This window comes from Vanellus vanellus (assembly GCF_965231255.1).
Source record: "Vanellus vanellus genome assembly, chromosome: 4".
NCBI classification, from domain to species: Eukaryota; Metazoa; Chordata; class Aves; order Charadriiformes; family Charadriidae; genus Vanellus; species Vanellus vanellus.
In genome coordinates, this window is record NC_138909.1 from 50437310 (window position 1) to 50461835 (window position 24526).

Here is a 24526-nt window from a genome sequence, read left to right on the forward strand (position 1 = left end):
CCCACCTCCCCTCCAAATACTGACAGCACAGAGTGGTGAGATGTGCCAAAGTGTATCTTGACTTGAAAAGCATTCGTCCGTCACTATTGCGGTCCCAAGGCAGGGCTGTGCAGATATGTAGTGAAATAAGACCCAGTGGATGCCTGTACATTAGGAAGAGAGACAGAGATCCGTGATGATATCAACATTTTATTCTTGCTGTAGCCATCTACAGGAGGTCCAGCTATCGTTGGCTTGCCAGGATCTCTGAAGCCTCTGGTGTATGCGAAGGCACTGATTCCAGAGAGAGTACTGCTTGCGTAGAAAGTTATTAACGCAAAGATGATAGGTAATGTAATAAAATGTGAATATTTACAGCACCAAATGAACAGAAGCAAGGTTTTAGCATCTATGTCCTGAGGCTGTACCTCATTGAGAAGCGCACGCAGCTGTAACTGGCAAGATTCAGAGCAGGAAAAAGAGTGGGGGAAAATTTTTATTCCTCAATCCGAGAAAGTCGCTGTAGGGGCTAATGAAGGGCTGCGGAGGACTGTGGTGGTGTTTTTCTTCTCAGGCAGAAAGGCTTCAAGAAACGCACCCTTTTCTAAATGTCATAAAGGTCTGCGAATAGATCCTGTGACAGACAGTGATCCAACAATTCCTCAGAACGAAAGGTCAATCAAAGGAAAATGGCATTTAGGAGGACCAAGCTTACCGCTGACCCAAACATGTGACAGATTCAGAGGCAACTCTGGTGCTATCAGGAGAGGTTGTGCGGTCTGACCCAATGGGGCACATGACGTGACTGGGAAACTATCTGATTCCTCCAGGTCTCAAAATTCATCAGGAGTCAACCTGAATGTTGGAAGGAAAGGGATTTTGAAGGAGCTACAGCAGGTTTCCAAGTTGGGAGGAGGGCGCTCTCTCTCCACTGTCCCTGCTTGCCCTGCACCAAACATTTTTCCCCAGCACTAATTATAGAACTGGTTTTGCTATTTGAATATGCATGGAGTAGTATCCTGGCTCACAAGTAGATTGCAATGAAGTTACTCTTAAAGTTTGACTTGGTTTGGTAGGGCTCTCGGTCAGAATGGACCTGTCCAAGGACCAACCCAGAATTTCAACAAGGCTGTGGATTTGTCTTCATAGTTCTGCTCCTTTACACTGGGTGAGATGCTGCACCACACAGGGAAATGTAGCAGAATTTGGGGCTGGATACTCACACGGTGTTGGTGAATTCTGCTTTATCAAAGCCAACACGCACATCCCCTCCTCATGAGTGGATTCCCTCTTTAGAAGATTCAGCAACGCAGCTTGTGTCAGATCAGCATTCAAAGGATCTTGGGATTTTCTCTCCATCCACAGAGCTGGTTGGAGATCTCCCAGGGTGAAGAACATTAACAATGTGGTTTGTAGTGCTTGGAAAGACCTGAACAGACAGGATTTCTCGTGGTGTTTTGCCCATTCCCTCGGAGTATGGGAGGGCACCGTCACATCTGAGACACTCTCCCACAGGTGTCTGCAGAAGGTGTGCCAGGGACTGACTTTTTCAGAATAAGCGCTCTCAAGATCCCTCCTTTGGGTCTTCAGCAGTTCATCAGAATCTGAGTGTGTCTAAGACCCATTGATTTAACCAGGCTCTTAGTTAAACTAATTAATGGGTTTCAAGCTAGTTCACGACTCTTTTCTCAGCTTGAGCAGCACTTCTGCTCACCAGCAAAGCTGTGAAATTCATGGGTGCGATTCAACATGAGTAACTGCAACAGCAACTCTGTAGTCATTCATGAGCTGGACTGTGTATATTGCCTTAGTCATGCCGGGGAAAATTCAGGCAGACATTGGAATAATAGGAATTAGTCATGAGGAAGTGCAAATATGACCTCTGTAGCTTATCCCATGTGGGTCCAATCCTGCAAAACACTAGGAACAGGAATAAAATATGAGGGAACAATTCCAAATCCCACAAACATCTTGTGGGTTTTGCGTGCAACTCAGCATTAGCAATCCTTAGCAAAACATTTTGTCCTTATGCAAGAGCAGGGCACTTATTATCACACCCATTAATAGACTATTCTGGGAAGAGCATTACTATTGCAGTTTGTGTGTGGAACTTCTGCAATTAATGAAAAGGCAGAAAAGGCAGATGCAGGAAAAAAGACTCTACTTCAACTTTTCGGAGCCTTGGGAAGAAATTCCGGTTTGAATTCAGCTACTGGACCGTTCCCACTGTTTGAGTCTTTACCACTTCTTTTTTCTGAGTGTTGGTCTGTCCAAGTGCATCCTGTTATCATGTGGCAAACAGTGTGTTCACTCTGTGGCATTCCAGGGACACTCTGTTTTGCATGAAATTATCACCTTTTCCAAAGAACAAACATTTGTCAGTCGGGTAAAACCAGCAGGGTTGTCAAGGCAATTTATAAAAATATCCTCTTTTGGACTATAAGCAGTGCTAACATGTCAGGCGATGCTGTATCATTCGGTGAAGCGCTACCCAATGAATGCTTTATGTCCGACAACTGCAGGCTTATGCATCTCAGATAAAGCCCATCTGGTGACTATTAAAGGAAATTACTGTATATACAACATGAAAGGATTTTAACTTTTTGAGGGGGGCAGTGTTTTGTTTAAAGTGCCGGTGCTGTTATTAATTTTGCCTTCAGGATAGGTGTTAAGTTTAAAACAACTACAGTTGCTTTACTAAATACAGCTGAACAGTCTGTGTAATAGACTCTTCCTTGCTGTAAGGTGAAGGTGCTTTGGAAAAGCAAAAGAGACTCAGAACGAGGTTTCCCTGGTGGGTTTTCAGGAGGTGGTGATGATGGCAAGGTTACAGCTTCAGGTCTTGCACAAACCAGTATCCCTGTTGTTGTATCCCTCTGTAATTGCCTGCATTTTTTAGCCTTGGTTGTAAGTGATTTTTGCTAAGCACCTTTCCCTATATCTCTGTATAGCAGTCAATGTAGTGCCCTGTTTGATGACTGGACTTTAAATCAGTGCTGTATCACTGGCAAAAGCAGTAACAGCTGTTCCTCTCTCTGTTCTGTCTTAGGTCCCCCAAGGATTGCTGATAAAGTGATTCACCGTCAGTCCGTGAGGCTAGGGAGGACCATCAAGCTCCTGTGCCCAGTGGAGGGTGACCCCCCGCCTCTCACCATGTGGATGAAGGATGGACGCACTATCCACAGCGGCTGGACGAGGTTCCGAATCCTTCAGCAAGGGCTGAAAATCAAGGAGGTGGAAAGCGAAGACGCGGGAACCTACATTTGCAAAGCCACCAATGGCTTCGGCAGCACCAACGTGAACTACACCCTCATCGTGATTGGTGAGTAGAGCTGGAGAAAAGCCAAGCCTCACCTTGCTTTGGGGGGAGAGAGCAAGCTGATTTCTGTGTAGCTGTCAGTGATTACAGATTTGCTTTGCTAATCATTTACTGGCCTCCACTCTTAACTGGCCCTTTTCAGCATTTGAGGATTGCCAGAGCTGACGATGTTGCTGCACATCTGCTGCAGCCGGCTGCAGGCAGATAAGATTACTCAGTGCCAAAGGTTACAAATAAACAGGAATGATGCAATAGTCACTAGGTCCACATCACAATGAATTCCACACAGGAAAGGCTGCGCGATAAGGACAGGTCACACTGATCTTTATGTTTGCTGTTGGAACAGGATAGTTCTCAAAACAAATGTTAAGGCACCCGTATAAAAACGCACAGCTGGAAGATCCATGTAGTGAGCTTTTGCAAAGCATGGTGTCTTCAGGCATGATAATATTTAGATTGGAACAAAGCTCAGAGCTGGCATATGACCCAGGGATGCTCAATTCCTGAAAAATCCCCTTGGTGGAGGCAGAATTGAAAAAGCTTCAGATGCCATCTTGGTGACCATGGGTTCTCTGGCCATGCTTTTGACAGTCTTCAAAGGGCTTGCTTGGCCTGGTGATGGGATTTTGGGGTCACCTGCTGGGCTGAGTGTTCCCGAAGGCCCCCAAAGACACTTCTCTGGGTAATCAGAGATTCTTCTGCTGTGGCTGCTGCAGAAATATGCTCATTGCTCCTTGTCTGTGAGGAGGGAAAGAGCTGGAGGAAATTTGGCGTGTCGGAGGATGCTGAGAGAGCAAAAGGGAGGATTACAAAGCAGGGGGTGAGATCTGATATCTTACCCTATTGCCTGATCAGCACCCCCAGTATCTGGTCTACAAAGTTCTGTTTCTCTCAGATAGTGGAAGTGAGGACAGAGTTTAGGACAGATTGCCGCTGCCTACTGGTTGGCACTTGGCCTGTTTTTGTTCTATTTCTTCTTCTACACCTTCACAGAAGGAGGGCTGCTGTGGACTCAGGGCATGTAGCAAACACTTGGTGCTGCTTGATGGAGGATTATCACCTGATAACAGGATGATTCTTGGAGAATGCACTTTGCTGCAGAGCTGGTACGGGAGAGAGACGAGAATGTAAATGTCTTATCAGGAAAGAGATGCTTAGGTGAGGGAAACCCTCTTGCTGTATGACTCCTGTAGCATCAGTGGGATAAAGCCAGAAAAGCCACCTTACACTTTACATAATGTGCAGATTTGGTTTTCCTCATTCATCTCTTTTCTATCCACATTCACCCATCTTTCTTTGCTACACTGAGCAAAAAGGGTGAAGTGGAAACAGTCTATAGAGCGTCATGTCTATACAGACTCCTTTTGGACGCGCTTTCCAGACTCTTTGGTGTGGAGAAAAGAAATGCTATAGGAGCCTGCTTCAGTCCTGCATGTGCTTTTGCAGCGTGTGGAGGTTGCCAAAGTCTTTGATCTTCTGTGTCATCCAGTATCTTCTATAGAGCTCAGGGCCCAAGCCAGCTCCTTTTATTCCAAGGCAAAGAGGCGTCGAGGCATCTGTGAATCAAAGAAGCCTCTGACTATTCTTGGTAGCACAACAGAAGCAAATGAAAGGGAAAAGCCAGGAGGCATAGGGTAAAAGTTGGACTAGAGTTCAGGAAAGATTGAGGCAAAAACTCCAATCCAGTTGCTCAGGAAAATTGGATTATCAAATTTAATTGTGTTAAGAACAATAGTGTTCATTATATTTGGCACTGAAAGGCCCTGGGCACAAACTCTAGTTATTTGGAGCCTCATCGGGCAGCTATGGAAGGAAATGGCAAGCTCCCACTGGCCTCTGTGGGTGTGAGATTGAGCCCTATGCAAACAAATATTGATCACCAAGTGCCAAGAAAAGGGTAACTTTAAACTAAATGTGTGGCAGACATATGGGCTGAGTTATTGTTCATCTCCGTGCATCCTTGTTCTAATGCTGGCCAAACCCAGTATTTTTTAGACTCTTTGCACCTTCCTTCCTTGTCTCGCAGTGTACCCTTGTGCATTGTTGTTGCTCAGCCCATTTTAGACAGATTACTTTTGTCCTTCATTTCCAGTGGTACAGATGTGTTCACATGTTTCAAGCCAATTGCTTTTCACTAGAACAATTTCCCCTGAAAACAAATGTTCCCCTAGTGTCTTTCTTGACAAGGTCTGCAAGTAAACACAAGGTATCACTGACTTGTTCTTTCAAAGGATCCAAACATGTAATGCATTGGCCAGATGCTTGCGTTCGTCTTGGTGAAAATGCTTTTGGTTGAGAGCAAATCAATTCTTTGTTGATTTTTGAGAAGGAGGCAGTGTTTTAAGACCAACTGCGTGTCGGTTTTGAGGATGAAGATCAAATTGATGGAGCTGTTTTGTTTGTGCTCCGGAAAGCACAAACTTCATTAGGCAGAGTGGCCTTTTGAACCATATGGCCTCTCTATTCTCCCACTCCTTCAAAGGAGAAAAAGCCCTCTTATTCCAGCTTTACTGCTGACACCAAACATATAAAACCACACAGGTGTCAGACATGAGTAAGGTGGTTAAGATATTAAATCTAGAATAGCATCGAATGATTCATTAAATGTTGGGACTTGAAAAAATAAAATCCATTTTGACATGAAAACATTCTGGGAATTTAAGCAGTAATATCTGGAATCTATACAGTAGCTTATTGAAAGATTTTTGAGTTATGCTATATGCTTTTAACTGAGCTCTACCACACCACTGGCAAGTGAGGAACTGTCACACGTGTGTTATATACATGTACACTGCAGCAGGATAAGGCGATGGTTTACCCAAGGTCCTACAGAGAGCTGAGACTAAAATTCAGCTGTCTTCAACCACTCTGCCTGCACTCAGTGCTATATAACTCCTGTTAATCTTAACTCTTAGTGTCTATATTCCATTAGAGTATAGAGAACCAACAGAAATCTGTGACATTGTACAAAGGAATGAAGAAGGGCATTGGATCCGCCAACATCAGTGGGTGCAGGCAGACATGGCAGAGGTGAGCTGCCTTGTCTATGTTGCAGTTTGATCTCTGTGAGATGTAATAACTTTGGTATAAGCCCGTTTGAATGAAGCTTTGCGGCTTTCAGGACAGATCTTGCTTGCAACCAGCCAGCCCAGTGCATGAGCAAAGCAAACGTAGGTCTGCCTCTACATGTCTGGTAGACATACCTACACGTTGCCTGGCTGGAGGACTTCTCAGTCAGTAAGTGCGGATGAGAGGGATTACTGTGATTTTACAGATGGTAACTGAGGCAAAGAGAGATCAGGAGATTAGTCCAAGACCGCATAAAATATGAGCTGTGGCTCAGAGTTGAGTCTAAACCTCTTAAATCTCAGCCTAAAGGACTATTCCTCCTTCATAACACTTGGTAAAATCTTTACTTCCTAATTTAGCATCTTCTTGCTGCTGTATTGGAAGGGAGTCTTCTCTTACTCTAGGTTTTCGATCTTGCTTCTCAGACAAAGGTTTTGCCAACCCAGATGGTAGCAATCGGTTTCTACCTTGCTTATTTCCCCATCTTCTCAGACTGCAAGGCCCGGATCCCAAAGATCCAAGGAATCCTGCTCTAATAGACTCCTGTGTGAAATGTAAGCCAGTAAAAGCAGATAACCAATATAAGTCAAAACTACAATTTCCTTTCCTAGCCAGCCTTAATAGCTTTTGTGGCTTACCACAAGATTTGGGATGCCAATTACACTGCAGACAGATTTACAAATGCTGGAAGAGGAACTTCTCTTTAATCAGTGTTAAATCAGCATTGCAGTTATTAAGTACAATGGTTCCTTATTGTGGAGAATTATCTATAGCTCATCAAAACAAATGTGCTTTACCTTCCCAAGAAGTTTTTTGCCCATGAGAATCTTCTCTTTAAGGTTTTTTCCCAGCTGAATCAATTCATAAGAGCTGATTTATAACCTACAGGTGTGAAAAGTAACTTTATTTCTAGATGCTTGGTTGAAACCTGCAGTTTCTTTACTGCAGAATAATACTTCCTTGCCAGTGTGCTCTAAAAGGAAGCCTAAGGCCAAAGAGGAAGAAACAAAATGTTGAATAGCTGCTCGTTATTTGAAAACTGTCCACCTCATGTGCTGCATGGAGGTATGTTTTACAGCAAAAAAATAGCATGTGGTGGTGTAACTGAAGCCTTGCATCAAGCCGTGGTCAGCCTGGAGAAACTGTGAGGTTGCACACACAGAGCCATCACACAATCCAGCCGTCAGGCCCTCATGGGAAATCTTAGCCCAAATGGGTGAGATTTGCCTGACTTATAAATAACTGAAAACAAAGTCTTCCAACAAGGAAGTGCTGGACAACTTCCCTTACCATCTCTTTCTGCAATAATAAACAGTATCACTTGTTCCAGAAGTCTGGTCATTCTCTGAAGGGAAAATTGTTGGTGAACAGCTGTAGGAAGGACTATTAGTAAATATTTATGCTGTAGCATAATGACCTCTTTCACTAATGCACAACACAGACGACTTTTCACTTTCAAAAGTATTATGGGCCAAATCTTGCAAGGTGTGCCAGCATTGCAACATGCAGGGCTATTGCTACAGGTGCTGCCCGTAAATTCTTCATCCGGCAACAGTTGCTCAACCAAGTGATGAAAGATCAAACTGTATTTTTGCATCTGCATGCATGTTTCTTCTTACTTTCTGTAGAAAAGAAAAAGGAAGCAGCAACAAGAATGGGGTTTAGGATTGTCTCCACACTGCGGATTTCTTGCTTCGCTTGGAGTTTGTGCATTGCCAAAGACGTATCTTGCTTGGGTGCGTCTCAGCGCACCGTCAAAAAAGATGAACATTTAAGTCCAAAGAACAGCTGCTGCAGTGTTTCTCTTTCTTGCCCCATATCTCTGACTGCTGTAATTGTTTCTCCTTTTCTTTGGGTTTTTTTTGGAGGAAGATTTTGCTGAGGAAACCACCATCCTTCCAGTTCATGCCCTGCTTTGGTGTATGGCCCTCTGAGTGACCAAGCCACTTGGCCCAACTTGAGCTGCTGAGTGGTAAAATCTTGATGCAGAGAGCAGGGGGAAGAGTGCACTTTGTTGTCTTAAACCTCTGATGGGCTGTTTGAGCTACATCTTGTTTTCAAAGAAATCAAATTTACTATTAAATGTCTGCTGTCTGTCTGCTGCAATTGATTGCTTGAGAATCTTCCCTGACATCAGAAGATTTATCTTTAAAGTTGCTTTTTCCTGCTGAGCCAGCTGCTAATTTATGCTTTTTTACAGCTTGTCTAGAGACAGCTCTCTTTGATAACAGGCATGTGTGAAAAATTTGCATTAAAATAACCTTTTTTTTAAACAGTCAGCATAAGTATCCTGAAAATAAAAATCATGGCAATGTCTGAATAGATATTTATTCTAATGTGCTTTTTTCTGCTCATAGTAGTAGAAAATAATGTGTGAAAAAAATGTCAAGTACAGTAAAATATGGTTTGCATTACAGTTCTCCAATGAAGTCATCAATCCGTGTCTCAGAACTCATTTATAGTGCAAAAGCTGAGAAAACATTTGTAGCCCAGAGTCAGGTGCCACCAGCCATCTTGGAAAAGCATGACAAATTCATTTATGTTTGGATTTTGGCCTCTTAATAAACTCTGGGGACCAGAGAGAGATGTGGTCAGCAAGAAGACTTGAATCAACATTGAGTCAGCAATGTGTGCACCAAGGGACTGCTCATGCTAAGCAAAAACTGAAATGAGTCAACGCTTAAAAAAAGAAGAAAAAAGTGCAGTAGTTGCGTTTGAGAACAAGGTGGTGTGGCTTGTGCTGGTCATGGTATGGAGTTAGCAGTCCATCTATAGTGCATTTACTTCACCATGAAGTGTGAAAGGCAGCCCATCCAGCATGGAACCGTTAACACAATCACAGGGCATATAATCATGACTAATGAAGATTAGTCAGTTGTTATATGGAAATGAAGAATTCCTTGTGACAATAAACAGTAACAAAGTTCTCATGTTTAATTTGTTAAGGCCCCAATCCGGCAGCTGGATCTACGTTGGTGGCCTCCTGTGCATACGCAGTGTGATTAACACCAGATGAGGATCTGGCCATAGTCACTGATGCTTAGTAATGGTTATGTTGCTAATTAAAGCTCAGATTGTTTTTGGCCTTTGCAAGCTGAGCAGAAAAGGGGAGCCTTAGTTTACTACTCAAGGCCCAGCAATTGCAATCCTTGCACAAGGACTTCTTGTCAGCAAGTGGTGCGGTGTCACTGGGTCACAATAACCCCTCTGTGGAGATGCAGGTTGGGCTTCAGTTCATAACAAGACCTGTCTTAGTGGTGTTGCCAAGTGAGGGGGTCCTGCATGCCAGCTGTGGGAAGGGACTGTCAATCTGCATGAACTGATCCCATTGACTAGAGGAGTCAATGAAATGCTCAGTACGTGAAATATGAGTATTGTCATGTTTCAGTGCAAACTCATAGTTAAACACTCTTCACTTGGAAATGAAGCTCCTTTTCCACTGGAAGTGACTCATCATTGACTAATGATGCCCTCACCCAAGCAAAGGCTTTTCTTTCTGAATGTTTATGAGCATAGGCATAAAGGTACACACCCTGACCAAACTTGGTGTTGCTCAGGGACAGCAGAAGCATGTTGAAAGAAATCTAAAAGCAATCAGGTATTCCTATCTGCTGAATTGCAGTGGTGCTTCATTTCCTCCGCACTTGGGGAATCCCTCTCAGAGTTCAACAAACTCCCTGTACCCATGTGCAGCGTGTTGAGTCCTGGAAAATGTCCACTGTCCTGCAAGAGGAAAGGAAGAGAGAGAAATACTCCAAAATGAAAAGGTGCCTATTCCTGGATTGCTGCAGGAATACGATTTCACTAGTTTTAGTCATTTTGGTGAGTGCTATACTAGATTGATGTCACAACAGCCCATAATAGTTTGTTCTTGAAAAGCTCTTTCTCTATAAAGAGGTGATGATGGGAGTGCCAGTATTAGCTGTGACTATCCTAAAAATGACTGATCAAAAACGTAGCGACAAGCGATTTGACTGATGGCTCTTGGTGAATGGGTGTAAAAGGCTGGAAAATATCACAACCGGGCAGCAGTCTTGTTTCTTCCAAGTCCAGATCTATAATGTAACTCAGTGCTAATGCTGTATAATGTCCACAGTTTTTACAAGATCTTTGTTAGGTTTTATTAGTTTCATTTGATTTTATAACAAACTTTACAGTATGCTTATCAATACATCATGTTCTGGCTAACAAAAGCCTCACTGTTTTGGGTAGATTTCTTTTTTCCCTTCGTGAAGCTGTAACATAGAAGCCAAGTTAAGAAGGTGACAACACCTGTTCACAATTTAAAGGAAATGAAAAGATTGTTTTCCATGGATGTAAGCATGAAAATCATACATATATGTATGGATATATAATTTTCCCCCATACTCCATCCTGTGGTAGATTGCGGCAAACCAGAGCTGCAGTCAGTGTGAATTCGAGGCATGCAGGACATATGGGTGCATTTAGTCCGCAATCCTTTGCAGATGCTTTGGAGTGTGTAGCTGCTGCTACACCCATGCAAATAGCAAAGTGCAGCTCTGTTTGCTGCACGAATATTGTTTGGAAATGAAAGCAATACGCAGTGCCAGGCGGCTGATGTTAAAAGTGTGTTTGATCTGAGCAATTTATGGCTTCCTTCTGTTAAATGATACTAATAGAATTAGCCTCTGATCCCAGCCAGTTTGTGGCATACATGTAGGCTTTTTCTCGTCAGCGTGTCTGAGGATAAAAACATCTTTTGCCTCTGACTTTATTAATCAGAGTTGTCTTTGTTGCAATCCTCCATACAGCCAATGGCCAGAATTTCAGCCCGTGTTGACAGAGCAATGCTGATATGCACAGCCGCTGATTTGGCCACATCTATGGATCTATAATGCTTAGAAATAGCTGCATTTGTAAAGCCAAGGCAGTCCCTGGTCCAAGCAGGTGATATGTGTGTGGAAAGCAGGTATGCAGAAGGTGGTCTAGATTACCAGACAAGGTCTGCTGTGACTGCAGAATAGTAGTTAAGAGTCTTTTAATTAATAGCACCCCAAGTAACGAGAAGCCATCACGCTAATAGCAAACCCAGTCGTCAAGTTCTGAGATCTCTACCGTCTTGCCAACCATCCAAGATGACCACCTTCCCCAAGTAGCAGGATCTTTCTGGTAACTTTCCTACAACTAATACTGTCCTGCCCTTATCCTGACAGTGTATCCTTGGGACCTGTGCTCCATCCCTCTTCTTCTTGCCAAAGGCAAGTGAAGGACTTCGCATCGTCTCATTGGACTCAGAGGACCACTGAAGCTGCGTTAAGCTTCACAGACACAGTGTCTCTAGGAGGTCTCTGCCAGAGTGTGCTGTGCCCCATTCACTAGTGCCGTCATACAGCCCTGCTGGCCTCAGTTTGCTCAGTAAATGCCACTGATAGTGTTTTTTAGCCAAATTTTAGTCCCTTTGGTATCAGTTAACTCAGAAATGTACAAAAGGCACAGTGTATAATATTTATTATAGAAAGAACAGCACCAAGTTGGGCTAGTTTATAAGGTGTAGCTTGAATGTTGATTTTGGAGACTCTGTCTTTATGTGTAAACGCACATATACGCCATCAATCACTCACATGCTGCCTCCTGATCCATATATGTAGGTATGTTGCCTGTTAAAATGTATGGTTGTTGAGGAGGTGTATTTTTACACTCCTGTAGGGTCTGGTTCTCTACCTTTCCTGTGCTGTCTTTGGCATCCACATTAAGAAAAAGATGAAGAAAAGGGGAAAAAAAAAGCCCAACAAAACTGCTGGCAATTAGTGTATAAACCTATTTTTAAATCCAATTTATTTTTGTTTGATGAGAGAAAGAACATATTCTGTGTTGTGCTTGATGAATAATATCATTGTGCTAGAACTCTTTGATTCTTCTTACTTTATAATAACATGGGTTTCACAGTCAGAAGAGCTGAGTGTTTACATTATACACTTTTGGCAATAAATTTGGAAAAGAAGAGAAAAAAAGCACTAATCCCAGGAGTTCTGAAACCTACACTCCTTAAACGTACCCTGTTAAAGACATTAAGTCCCTTGCAAACATCCATCTATCAGCAGTTGAGAGTTTGTAAAAGGCGTACTTTGTTCTGAACTCCCTGCCCTACTGATTATGCACAGTTCTTTTATTTTGTGAATAGGATGACGACCCCTTAGCCTGGTAATGATGACAGATTTATGTATTTTAACACCCAGACGCTGCTGTATTTGTTAAAGGCTGCCAGATTCCAGCAGTGCTGCAACCGTAGTTTATTTTCATTGTCAGTTTGTGCTGCTTTTTAAGGTGTTCTGCAGCCACTGGAAGCAGTGCCGCTGCTGCTCTCAGAGGTTGAGATGTCAGGATGTTAAGAGCATAAGCCACCATACTTGGACTGTTTCCACTCATAAAATGTCAGTTTTACTCTGGTCGCGCTGACGGCGTGGAACCTGCTCCTCTCACTGAAGCCAAGGAGAAGAGGGGAAAGTAAAACCCCTCCGAGCAGTAAAAGGAATCAGATAACGTAGAATTTATCCCTTCACTTTCTACTCCCATGATGTATTTTGCAGCTCTCAAGTTAATGTTTTAAAGAGAACCTTCTTTTAATGTGCAGTAAAAGCGAAGCACATAAACATATCTCGCAAGCTTAGCTGTTAAAGCACTGTATGGGTCAACACATCAGTCCTCTACGCAATGCATCTCTCTCTGATTTCTTTTGGGTTGTTTTAAATTACTGCAAGTGGCAGAACAATAGGGAGACAAACAGTACAGAACAATGCTGCTGTTTAATAACAAGCTAAATTATTAACAGACCTGTACAGAAAATATGTCATGTAAATTAAAAGGAAGCAAATTATTTTATTTTCCATTGCAATGATCCAGTGCAACAAAGGCAGTTGATGTCTTTCTTTTCTTCTTTTCTTCTTTTCTTTCATCTTGCTACAGATATGTGTGTTGCTGTGTGTGTACACAATTTTCTTACTGGCACACAAAGGTTATAGGGCAAAAAATGCAGAATATGGACGGTTTTCTGATCTCTTCATGTCAACCAAGCCACTAAATCTGAGTTTATCACACAACTGAAATGATGCATGGGACTTTTATTACCTCCTTTTTTTTTTTTTTTTTACTTCCAATTCATTGTTTCCCTGAAAAATGTTGTCGAGTCAGTTGAACTGTTGAGTTGAGTCAGTTTTCTGCTTGATTGTCAAGAAAGGGCCTTGAAATATTTGGGATTGAATCCTCCATCGCAAACTATTTTCATTTGGAAAAAGCATCACCACCAAATTCTTTGTTGAGTTTTCTTTGCTTTGAGTTTTCTTTGCTCCAATATTAGAAGTTTCTCTTCTTAAAGATAAACCATATGAGTTGGTATGTTGGTTTTGTGTTGGGTTTTTCAAGCTAGAATAAATTATGACCTTTCTGCTGAAGTAACCAAGGATCTTCATCTCACCTTTGTTGAACATGCAGCCAGCAGGAGAGAGAAGAGCTGGTGACAGTTCTCCTCATTCGCTGGCAGGGAATTTGGGAAAGGAGCTGTAGCCACTTCAGATGTGGGCTGGGATTCCCAGACCTCCCTGCTGCTCTCTCCAGAGTAATCCCAGGAATCTCATGGAGGAGAGTGATGGTGCCTCCCTAATTCCCGGCACAGCCCAGTGTTTGTGCTCTGTTTGCAGTGTCTCCTGACAACTGCAAGCCCATTGCAGTTTCTCCTGGTAGCCCTCGTGTGTGCTTTGGCAGGAGAAAGTCCAGCCCAGGAGAAAGTTGTGGGAATTTGACATCAAGAGGGTTGTTTCAGCCAAGGACTCTTGTGAGCTGCTTTGGTTTGAGTGTGGTTTTGTTAATCTCTTTCCTTCAAGGAGGCTTTGGAAGATGCAGCAGCAGCCTTCACTTGTGGGAAGTGAGTAATATTGAGGGTGAATTTTGAGAAGCTGGTCTCTGCCTTTGGCTTGAAGTGCAAGCAAGGTGCTAGGCGTGCTCCTCCCATCCTGACAGGAGTGTTCCTAAGGTGCAAGCTGTCATCTGCTCACGGTGGTGGATTGGTTGGCTTCATCTGGCTTCAGGCTGGACAGATGGGCTGAGGCCAATGGTATGAGGTTCAACAAGGCCAAGTGTCGGGTCCTGCACTTGGGTCACAACAACCCCATGCAGCACTACAGACTGGGGGCGGAGTGGCTCGAAAGCTGCCTGGCAGAAAAGGACCTGGGGGTGTTGGTGGACAGCCGGCTGAGCATGAGCCAGCAGTGTGCCCAGGCAGCCAAGAAGGCCAACACCATCCTGGCCTGCATCAGGAATAGTGTGGTGAGCCGGACTAGGGAAGTAATCATCCCCCTGTACTCGGCACTGGTGAGGCCTCACCTCGAGTACTGTGTTCAGTTTTGGGCCCCTCACTACAAGAAGGACATTGAGGTGTTGGAGCGTGTCCAGAGAAGGGCTACAAAGCTGGTGAAGGGTCTGGAGGACAAACCTTATGAGGAACGACTGAGGGATCTGGGGTTGTTTAGCCTGGAGAAGAGGAGGCTGAGGGGAGACCTTATCACCTTCTACAACTACCTGAAAGGAGGTTTTAGAGAGATGGGAGCTGACCTCTTCTCCCTGGCGACAAGTGATAGGACGAGAGGAAACGGGTTCAAGTTATGTCAGGGCAGGTTTAGATTGGATATTAGGAAGCATTTTTTCACTGAAAGGGTTATTAAACATTGGAATAAGCTGCCCAGAGAGGTGGTGGATTCACCATCCCTGGAGGTGTTTAAGAAAAGGGTAGACGAGGTGCTTAGGGACATGGTTTAGGAGTGGTGGTGTTTTTATCAGGGTAGGTTAATGGTTGGACTTGATGATCTTAAAGGTCCCTTCCAACCTCACTGATTCTATGATTCTATGATCTATGGGGAATCCATCAACCCCTTTCCTCTGGGATGGTTTTCAGAGCGTATGGTGAGGTGTCTGAGAAGCTGTAAATGTAAACAGCCATTGTAAAAACATGTCTATATGACCTTCAAAAAAAAGAGGTTGTTCTGTGGGTGCTCTGTCCTTGGGTAATTATGGAGAGTTTTGTGGTGGCCCCTTGAAACCTTGCCATGATAAACAGACAAAAGGGCAAGAGCTTTCAGGGGCAGATCTGTGGAATTGCATCAGAAAGGAATTTGGCCACCCAACATCCTCAGTACCGTCAGTGCTCATGTGTATCTCCCATCCCTTTTCCAGGAATGATTTGGCTATGTTTTACCCTTGTTCTAGGCAAAACCTGGGTCATGGACATAGTCAACTATAAATGAAACTGTTAAACCTTAAGTACGGAAGTTACGCCTTATATGTGGTTATTACTATTTGCTTTTTTGACCCCTGTTAGCTTTTCCTAGGAATTTTTGGCCCTTCTTGTGTTCAAAGCTCCACTCTTGACAGGAGGATGGGCTGCACACTGGACTGCTCACAAGTGACATTTTTGCCACCCTTCAGCCTCTGCACCGAGGGAGGGAATACTGCAGATCCTGTGACAGCATCTCTGTTCCTCCAAGGCCATGTTGGCCTGTCCTGAAGGGGAAACTCTTTAAAAGTTTAAACTCTTTAAAAGTCCTTCCCACCTGGTATTTGGAGAAGCACTCTTCTGTGTTTGGGGCCAAATCTATTCATCTTTGCTCACATGCTATGGACCATGGAAATAGTTTCAGACATGGGGAATGAAAGCCAACAAGTTGCCTGTATGTTGTTCCTGTTATTGCTGCTGCAGCCTGTTTTTACAGCATTTTATTGCTTTTCTTATTGACAGCTACCTCCCTGGAGCCCCATAACAGCTTTTTTGACACTTAGCACGGGGATCCTATTTGCTGTGGTGAAATAACCAGTTTGCTTATTCTGTTACGGGGTTCTGACCTGCCTTTTTTATATTTCAGATGTTGCATGATAACTGCTGCCACCCCAGCTCTGCAGGATGCGCAGTGATAACGATTTAACTTACTGGCATGCCATTGCTTTTGTACCTTGCTTAGATATGGTCTGTTGGGCTTCTAAGGTAGTTTCAAGTCTGCTCACTTCATCCTGCGTATTTTAGGAGATTTGTGATTGTAATGCAGTGAGATTTCTTCTCCAGCCTCAAATGCTAAATCACTGCTAAGCTGAGATGATACATCCAGTTCTTTGCTGATACTCTGGTCTCTGCTCAGAGCGTAAAGTAATGGGTGGATTTTTAGCCAGTGCCTTTCTCAAACCCCTCTTCAAATATGACATGACTCAGTCTATGAGTGAAATGCTTTTCATCTTCTTAGTGAGGGAAGAAGTAGACCTCACTTAGAAGTCTGTAATTTTAAAGGAGGATGGTAAACTGAACTTACAGCACTTTATCTCTGGGGCCATCAAAGATGGAAGATAAAGGGGAGTTTTTCAAAAGCAGTCAGCCGAGGCTGAGCCAACCCTTTTGAAGAATTCCTATGAACTTCCATGGGATGAGTATGGCCAATGCTGAAAGCTTTTGAAACCCTACCTAACCATCCAGTGGCATCTTTTGAAAAAGGTGTGTACTAAGCACACATTCCTGGGAAAATGTAAGTAGGGTTCACGTGCATTGAATACTGAGGTGCTTTCTCAGAAGCAGGTGTTTTGAAAGGAAATTGAGAAAACAGGTTTCTAAAGCAATTTTAGTGAGCTATAGCATCTGCCCTAGTCAGTAGGGACGTAGCACTTAAGCTGAAGCTATTTTTTAACATAGTTTTCTCTCCTGTAAGCAAGGCCGGACCGGTAAGTTGGCTGTTGCAATAAGCAATCCCTCTAATGCTAGTCCAACACTTTCAGCTGTTGTGTGAAGTCACGCTGAGCACAAAACAATTGCAAGGTTTGCTAGTGTCTAACTCAGAGCTTGTATCGATGCTTTGGGATTCAGAATATGAAAGACATTTCTGTACCACCTCCGGATATGAGCTGTAACTGCTGTAACAGTTAAATACAAATTAATAAGAACGTGGAAGCTGGGGCCTGAGACAGTCCCAAGGTTGCAGTAATCAATTATTTTTTTTTTCCACTTTAAGAAAACTCCAGGCTCAAATATCAGGAACACTGTTGCTGGATGCAGTCCATGCATGCAGTTGCTGTTGGTGTGGTGGGAAATCGGTGGAGTTACTCAGAAGGAACGTATGTGAGTGAGGAGCAGGGTGCTCTGCCCATGTTGGAGGGAGGCATCTTAATGCCTGCCCTTGTTAGCTTTATGACTGCTAAAATTCATCGCACTCATCTGAGGGACATGGCTTGTCTTGCAGTTCTGCAAGGAGGAAATGAAGGAGAGAAGGAGCAAAAGGAGAAAAACATCAGGGAGGGATTTTTTAAAAATCTTTCCTTCCTTTAGCATTGCAGACACGTTAAGTACTTAATATTTTAAGAGCATCTTCTTACTTAGAAAAGCTGGCGAAGATGGGATTCAGTATGAGTCTGCCAGATTGATTTACAAATCGGCCTTACGAACTCCTGCTGCTTAAACATAGCAGAACGCGACAATTAAAGCCAACATCTGGAATTCATTGGTGGAGCAGATCCTAGATAAACATGAAATGAATGTCCATTTCCTTAGCATTGGATTTCCTCTGGCTACTACAACTTAAGTAGTGTCATCCTATCAGATAGAGCTGATGATGATAGCAGAGCAAATGTCAAAGTCATGAGCCAGATCTATTTGTTCCATCTCTTAGCATTGAAACTAGGACTAAAGCTGGGCTGAAGAGACAGCCATTGTTTTTTCCACTAGACTGTGGGGTATAAGATACTCATATAACTAACCTGGGCTAAACTGGCTGTGTGGCTCCCTCTCTTTCCTGTGAAGATGGACTGCTTCACATTAGTTAGTTTAATCTCACTTGAGGAACTTTGTCTCAATAGAGTTTCTCCTCTCTCCATGTCCCCCAAACCTGTCAAGGTTACTTCAGTCTCCCTCCAATCTCCAAATCCAGGGAGGGGTTCTCTTTGTTCATTTGTTAGAAACAGAGAAAATCGGCTAACGAATTTGGGACTAAGTCCGAAATTATGTAAGTGGAAGCCAGTCTCAACACATACACGTCTGTCTTCCTTTACAACAGATCTCTTCCCTGAGGCTTCACTGAAGTGGAGAGTGGTCAGTGCAGTTCACATCCATGGTGGATGAGATGGAAAGGCCTGTGGAATGGTTTTTCTCAGGGCCAAGAAGAGCTTGATTACCCTGGCAAGAATCCTATTTTTTTCTTCAATCTAACCTAATTGTCATCGTGGGGGAAGTAAAAAGCACCGTTTGACTTTCAGTTATGCCCATATTGCCCCATAGTCTCTGACCTCCTTGGTCATTGGAGGAGCAAAAAATGTGATCCTCTGTGGGTGGTTTTATTTGCACAACCATTGTGTCCCCCCTCCAAAGCTGTTCAGTCCTGGATCACTGAAAAGGAGAAGTATTTCCATGTGGACAAGCACTCTGGACCCAAACAACCTGAGGAGAAAATCATCCTTTTCATGGAAAACCGTAACTGCTTTTAGAAGTGAAGCCTTCCACTAAGGCGCGTGAAAACACATTTTCTCAGGTTGTCACTCAGGACTTCATTCTTGCCTCTCACCTCAATGAAACTGGATGAGGTGTGGGGTATTTACGAACTTTCTGAGAATCCAGGGTATATATTGAAGTGTCTGATTTCACCTGTCTGAGGCATAAGGTTTTGTCCACAAGCAAACAGACGTGGATTTTGCAGAAAGCTCTTTGAAGCAGTCACTTTCTGTTCTGTACCATGCAGGAGCTATATTGAAAAAAGTAAATATGTTGCTGGTGCAGGGGTCCTCCTTCCAAGCTTGAGGTGATCTCCAAAATCTCTATTAGTGCCTCTCTGGGTCTCTAGGTTGCCTCTGCTGGGCTCTCTTTCTGCAGCTCATGGCTTCTGCTTGAAGCCCGGTCTCTCTCTCTCCCTTGGGACCCCAGTATTCAGCTTCTTCCCTCGTTCACCAATCTGAAAATCAAAAAGTCCTCCTTCTCACCTCTTGCCTAGTCATTCAGCTTTACAGAAGCATGAGCTCAGCATCTTGGTTTCTTTGGGGAAAATTGCATGACCCTTTTCCTTCCCTTCCTTCCCCTGTTTTCATACCCTGCCTCCTCCCACTTTGTGGAGAAGCTGAATCCATATGGATCTTCTTGACGCAGGACGTAGCTCCTGGGAAGCACCCAGGTGGCTTTCAGGGGGCATTTGGGTTTCTGATCTCTCACCCCTGGTTCAGCAAGGAGCAACACAGCCGTGAGGCTATGCTCTGTTTTGGGCTCCCCAGTTCAAGAGGGACAGGGAACTGCTGGAGCGAGTCCAGTGAAGGGCAACTAAGATGATTAAGGGATTGGAGCATCTCCCTTATGAGGAAAGGCTGAGAGAGCTGGGACTCTTTAGCCTGGAGAAGAGAAGGCTGAGGGGAGACCTTATTATGGCATACAAGTATCTAAAGGGTGGGTTGAAGGAGGATGGAGCCAGGCTCTTTTCAATGGTTCCCAGTGACAGGACGAGGGGTAATGGGCACAAGTTAGAACACAGGAAGTTCCGTTCAAATACACGGAAAAACTTCTTTACGGTGAGGGTGACAGAGCACTGGCACAGGCTGCCCAGGGAGGTTGTGGAGTCCCCTTCTCTGGAGATTTTCAAGACCCGCCTGGATGCAGTCCTGAGTAATGTGCTCTGGGCAATCCTGCTTTAGCAGGGGAGTTGGGCTAGATGATCTCTAGAGGTCCCTTCCAACTCTGAAACTCCGTGATTCCGTGATTGAGGGCTGTGCTTGACATACCTCAGAGCGCTCAGTGGCGCAGTAATATCTTAAGGGCCAGTGCATTTCAGAAACAGAGCACAGACAGGTTCCCCAAATCACCCTACTGAGTCAGCAGGACTTCCTGCACAGAGCAGGCGCCTTCTCTCCTCCAAACGCCCCCAGCCCGGCTTAGCTGGAGGGAGCCGGTGACCCCGCGCAGAGCGGGCTCAGCGCAGCCATGCAGAGGAGCTGCGAGTGAGACCTATGTGGCCCTTGTGCTTTGCATTCTGATAGTATAGAGTTGCCTGCTCGGGGTAGGCTCAAAGACGCATAAGTAGTTTTCTTGCTGGTTGGCCTTTTTTCCCTCGTGGCTCTATGAGCGTTAATCTGCAAGTTGAAACCGTAACGTGAAAGGGCTCCACAAAGAGGAAAGATTCAGGTAAGTTTACGGTTATGTTATTTTGCTTTGCTGGTGACTTCTATCTGGTGGGTTTTCTAAAGTAGCCAATAAATATTTTTATTTCTGTTACGGTGCCGACAGTAGCCTGAAGTCCCAGTTTCCTCCTGTGGAAGACAGACCTTCGAGGTCTATAAAATTTATACAGTATACTTTCTGATTTTTATTAGCCTAGTAAAAGAGATCATATTTTGTGTGCTTCTGTATCTCTGGATGTTATGACTGGGGAATTATTCCATGAGGCAACAGGCTGAATGCTGTGGTTGAAAATACTGATTTATCTGAGCTGTGAAAGCGCTAGACCGAGCAGATAATGAAAGTCCTTGAAATGCTTCGGACGTGCACAGCCATTTTAGAATATCCCACAAGGGGGCTATGGGTTACGTTGTCATTTAGTTTTTACTCATTGCTAATTAGTTCCACCTAAGTACTGATCTCCCTAGCCCATTCCTCATCTCTCAATTGTAACACCCCAAAGAGTGAATTTTGTTTGTGCTCCCTGTGTTTGAATAACAGTTTTAGGGCAGCTGGTCTGTTTGTGGATGTGCAGTGAATTTAATACCTTTAAAAACATAATCATTTTAATAAACACGTGCTTCAAGGCCCAAATATGAGTGGAAAGAGTAGGGCACGGCAGAAAGCAAGTTCCAGACTTCATAGTCTAAACAGATGAAGTTGATCAAGGACTGACTGGTGGAGTAACAGTGGTTCAAAAAGATAAAGGGAGTTTCTAAACCTTGTGCAGAACATTGGTGGCATAAATGGCCTCTTTATGCTCCCTATTAGTTTCTTCTCTGCATTGTTTTTCTTATCTGGGCAGCTAAAAAAAGAAACAAAGTGTTGGCCAGTAAAGCACATATTGTTTAATAACCTCTGTTTCTATTCAAATAGAATTTTGTACCAAGACTGGGTAAATAGTTCGTTTTGGGACAGAGCAGGGCTGGAATGGAGCTACCGTTTAGGTACGTGTAACTTCTCCCTGTGAGATCAGCCTTGACTTTTACCTTGATAATAAGGAAAACGGCTTTCTTCCAATGAAGGAGAAAAAAACCCAACAGTAGAAATGCACAGTAAAGTAGTAATAAGAGCTTTTTCCATTGCTTGGCTTAGGCTGAAATATTTTTAGACATAAACAATTTGCAAAAATCATTTGTTTGCTAGTAAGAAACCCTCCAGAATGACCTTATGTCAATACACTGACAGATGTGGGACTGGAAGGGATTGGTACAGTGTCACTTGGGTGGGATATTAGGAGGGACAGTCCCCACTGGGGACTCCTGCTCTTTCCTCTGGGAGAACGATGGCTGGTGCACAGCCTAGATGCAACACAGTATTTGCCTCCACTGTTTTGTGCCTCTTGCAGCCAAAGGGTCGTTGAGCATAGAGGTGAGGAGGCTCGAGGCTGCGTTACCCCTGGATGGTCCCAGAGGTGCTGTCAGAGAGAGATGCCACATCCTCCTGGCCTCCTCCTTCCATGCAAAATACCACTAAATGTATGGGTCTTTGCCACAAACATAGGTGAGTCCCCCTTACTGCCACATGGAAGAAAGTTCTTTGCCCTTTTGTTCAGTAAAGGGCAGTAGAAGGTAAATCTGAGGTGACTCTGTTGCCTTCTGCATCATTTTTCTGACCTAAAAATAACATTGCGGCCCCTGCGGTTGCCATTAGGGTTATTTAGTGCTTCAGCCTTTTTTTTTTCCCCTTCCCTTTCCAGAACACTAGTGCTGCTGAGCAGAAGAACTGCCCCATTGTGCGAGCCCAAAGGAAACACTGCATAGAAAATGCGAGGAATTTTTAGGCCATGAGATGTTTGGACTAGGAAGCAGGGGACTTGGAGGAATGCGGAGTACGGTTCCAAAAATATTCCTTGCAATAGCGCTCTTGGTCAGTAACAGTTATTTTTGTTGGCCCGCCAGCCCCTTGGAGCAGAGGTGATGTCATTCCCCGGCGTGGCGGAGGTGGAAATATAGAGAGTGCCCTGTGGTTTTGCAGGGCTGAGAGCGGACAGCTGAACCAAATGCCTTCTCCTGTCTCAAATGCTCTTTCTGTTGTAAAAAAAATAAAATTAAAAATAGCGTATTATGGGGGATGGTGAGGATTGCTTTAAAATAATTAACAGCACCGCAGAATCATTTTCTGTAGTCGTAGTCTCTTCCTCCCATGTGAGCTCCCTTTCTGTTAGCTCTTCTGCTTTTCTCCTTATAGCGGTGTGCGTGCTTGGGGAGTGCTTTTTGGTTTGTGTTTATAATGTTATGCTTCTTTAGTTAATAAAACTGATCAAATCATAATATGTAGCGCTATTCGGTGTCCTGAGCACCTCTGGCTGAGACAGGGGCACGTGAGTATCTTCACAGTGATTAAAATGGGCTGCTATACCCTAGATCACCTCTGAAAAAAGAAAGCCAGACCTTTTTTCTATGAGAAACAGGATGGAGCGGTAAAATATTGGGACCTTTTTCCATGCTGGTGACTCTCAATGTTCATTGTGATCTCGGTGATGCTGATTTGACTTTTAAGTGCAAATGAGAGAGAGACCGAGAAAGAGAGGAACAGACATTTTTTAAAAAGAGTTTACCTAGGCTGATAAGATAGTAAAAGCTGTGTGCATCCGTGTGTGGTGTGAACCCAGCAAGACTATAACTTCACCTCAGTCCTCCCTACCCTTAATTACATTCAGCATGTGTAGCTAAGCCAAATTGGTGCTTCACCCCAGAAATGGGGTGCCACAGCACGCTAGGCAGGAGGCAAGGAGTTAACAAACCTGGATTTTTTTCTGTTTAGCTACTAGGTGCCACTGGGTATTGCTTTCCTACCTGGGTCTTATATATGCCACTTGTGTACTCCCAGAGGGACAGTGTTTGTCCTTGTGGGGCTCTCATTTTTGTTATGGCATCTGGATTTAATTGCATGGCAAGTAGTAGCCACACCAATGATGTTTGTTCCTTCCCCAGCACTTCTGAAAGTCGTCTCTTGTTACATGATATGAAGGGCAATAGATTTGAGCTATTTTGGACCATGGGAGTGATCCAAACCTCTCCTGTTCAGATCTTTATTGCATGGTGTTTCATGGGGGGAGGAAGAATCTGTAAAAAACACCACGCTGCCTTTCTCAGGGTTCCTCAGACAGGTATCTTGGGGCTGCAGAGGAAAGAAAACCGTATAAAAACAACGCAAAAGCATATGAATGCAAAGATTTCACAACCTTGAAACCTAACTTTTGAGTTGATAAAATCCATGCAACGCTGACAGTTATACAGTGGCAGGAAATTGTTAAAGGTGTCAGGTTTTCCATTTTAATTCTGGGAACACTCTGGCAGTAGATTTCCTTGAAAATGCTGTTGAAAAGGTCCCACTTTTTAAATTGGAAAGATTTACAATTTACCTTTTCTGTTAACCTCTTGTTCCTCAAAAGGTTAAGTAAGGGAAATTCCTCTTTTTAACACTGGTAGCTATTTGACAGGGTTTCCTTAGCGCTGGGTAACTTGGTTTTCTCAGCAAATGTGCCAATGTAGTGGTAAAAGAAACACTTACTTTCAAGTTATCTACAGAGGTCTTAGAGAACTGCTTGTGTTGCGTAATTCATACTCCCCGTTTAATTTTCACTATCACTTAATGTACCTTACTAAAACTTACCACTTGCACAAGTTTCTTACCTCTTCAAGGTGTTATACAATTTTGAGTGAATGAATCAGGAAAGGGATCAGGTGATCTCAAGGGACAGTTCTCCCAAGGCTAATCCACCTCTCCAGATTTCTGTCCATAACAGCAAAATAACCAGCTGCTTCTTCTCTGTTTGGATCTTAATATGGTTGGGGCAGGTTTAAAAAATCGGTTGCATCTGGGGTTTCATCAGGACTTCTTGGTGTGATGGATTATCTGCCGACCGTGGGGCAGGCCTGGAAGGCTATGGCAGACTATGGGTTCGGGTGTATGTCAGGATTAATAGGCCAGCCAGTCCCTTGATTAGCTCTACCCTGGCAGCTGCCTGGTAGCCAGCTTCCAGT

General features: G+C 43.8%; 1 protein-coding gene across 1 annotated transcript in view; it reads left to right on the plus strand.

Moving 5' to 3' along the window:
* FGFRL1 (fibroblast growth factor receptor like 1) overlaps positions 1-24526 on the plus strand; it is a 179942-nt gene that overhangs the window by 86247 nt on the left and 69169 nt on the right. Inside the window, exon 3 of the mRNA XM_082482578.1 lies at positions 3029-3301. Within this exon, the coding sequence (XP_082338704.1) occupies positions 3029-3301 (273 nt within the window). The remainder of the gene's footprint in view (positions 1-3028; positions 3302-24526) is intronic.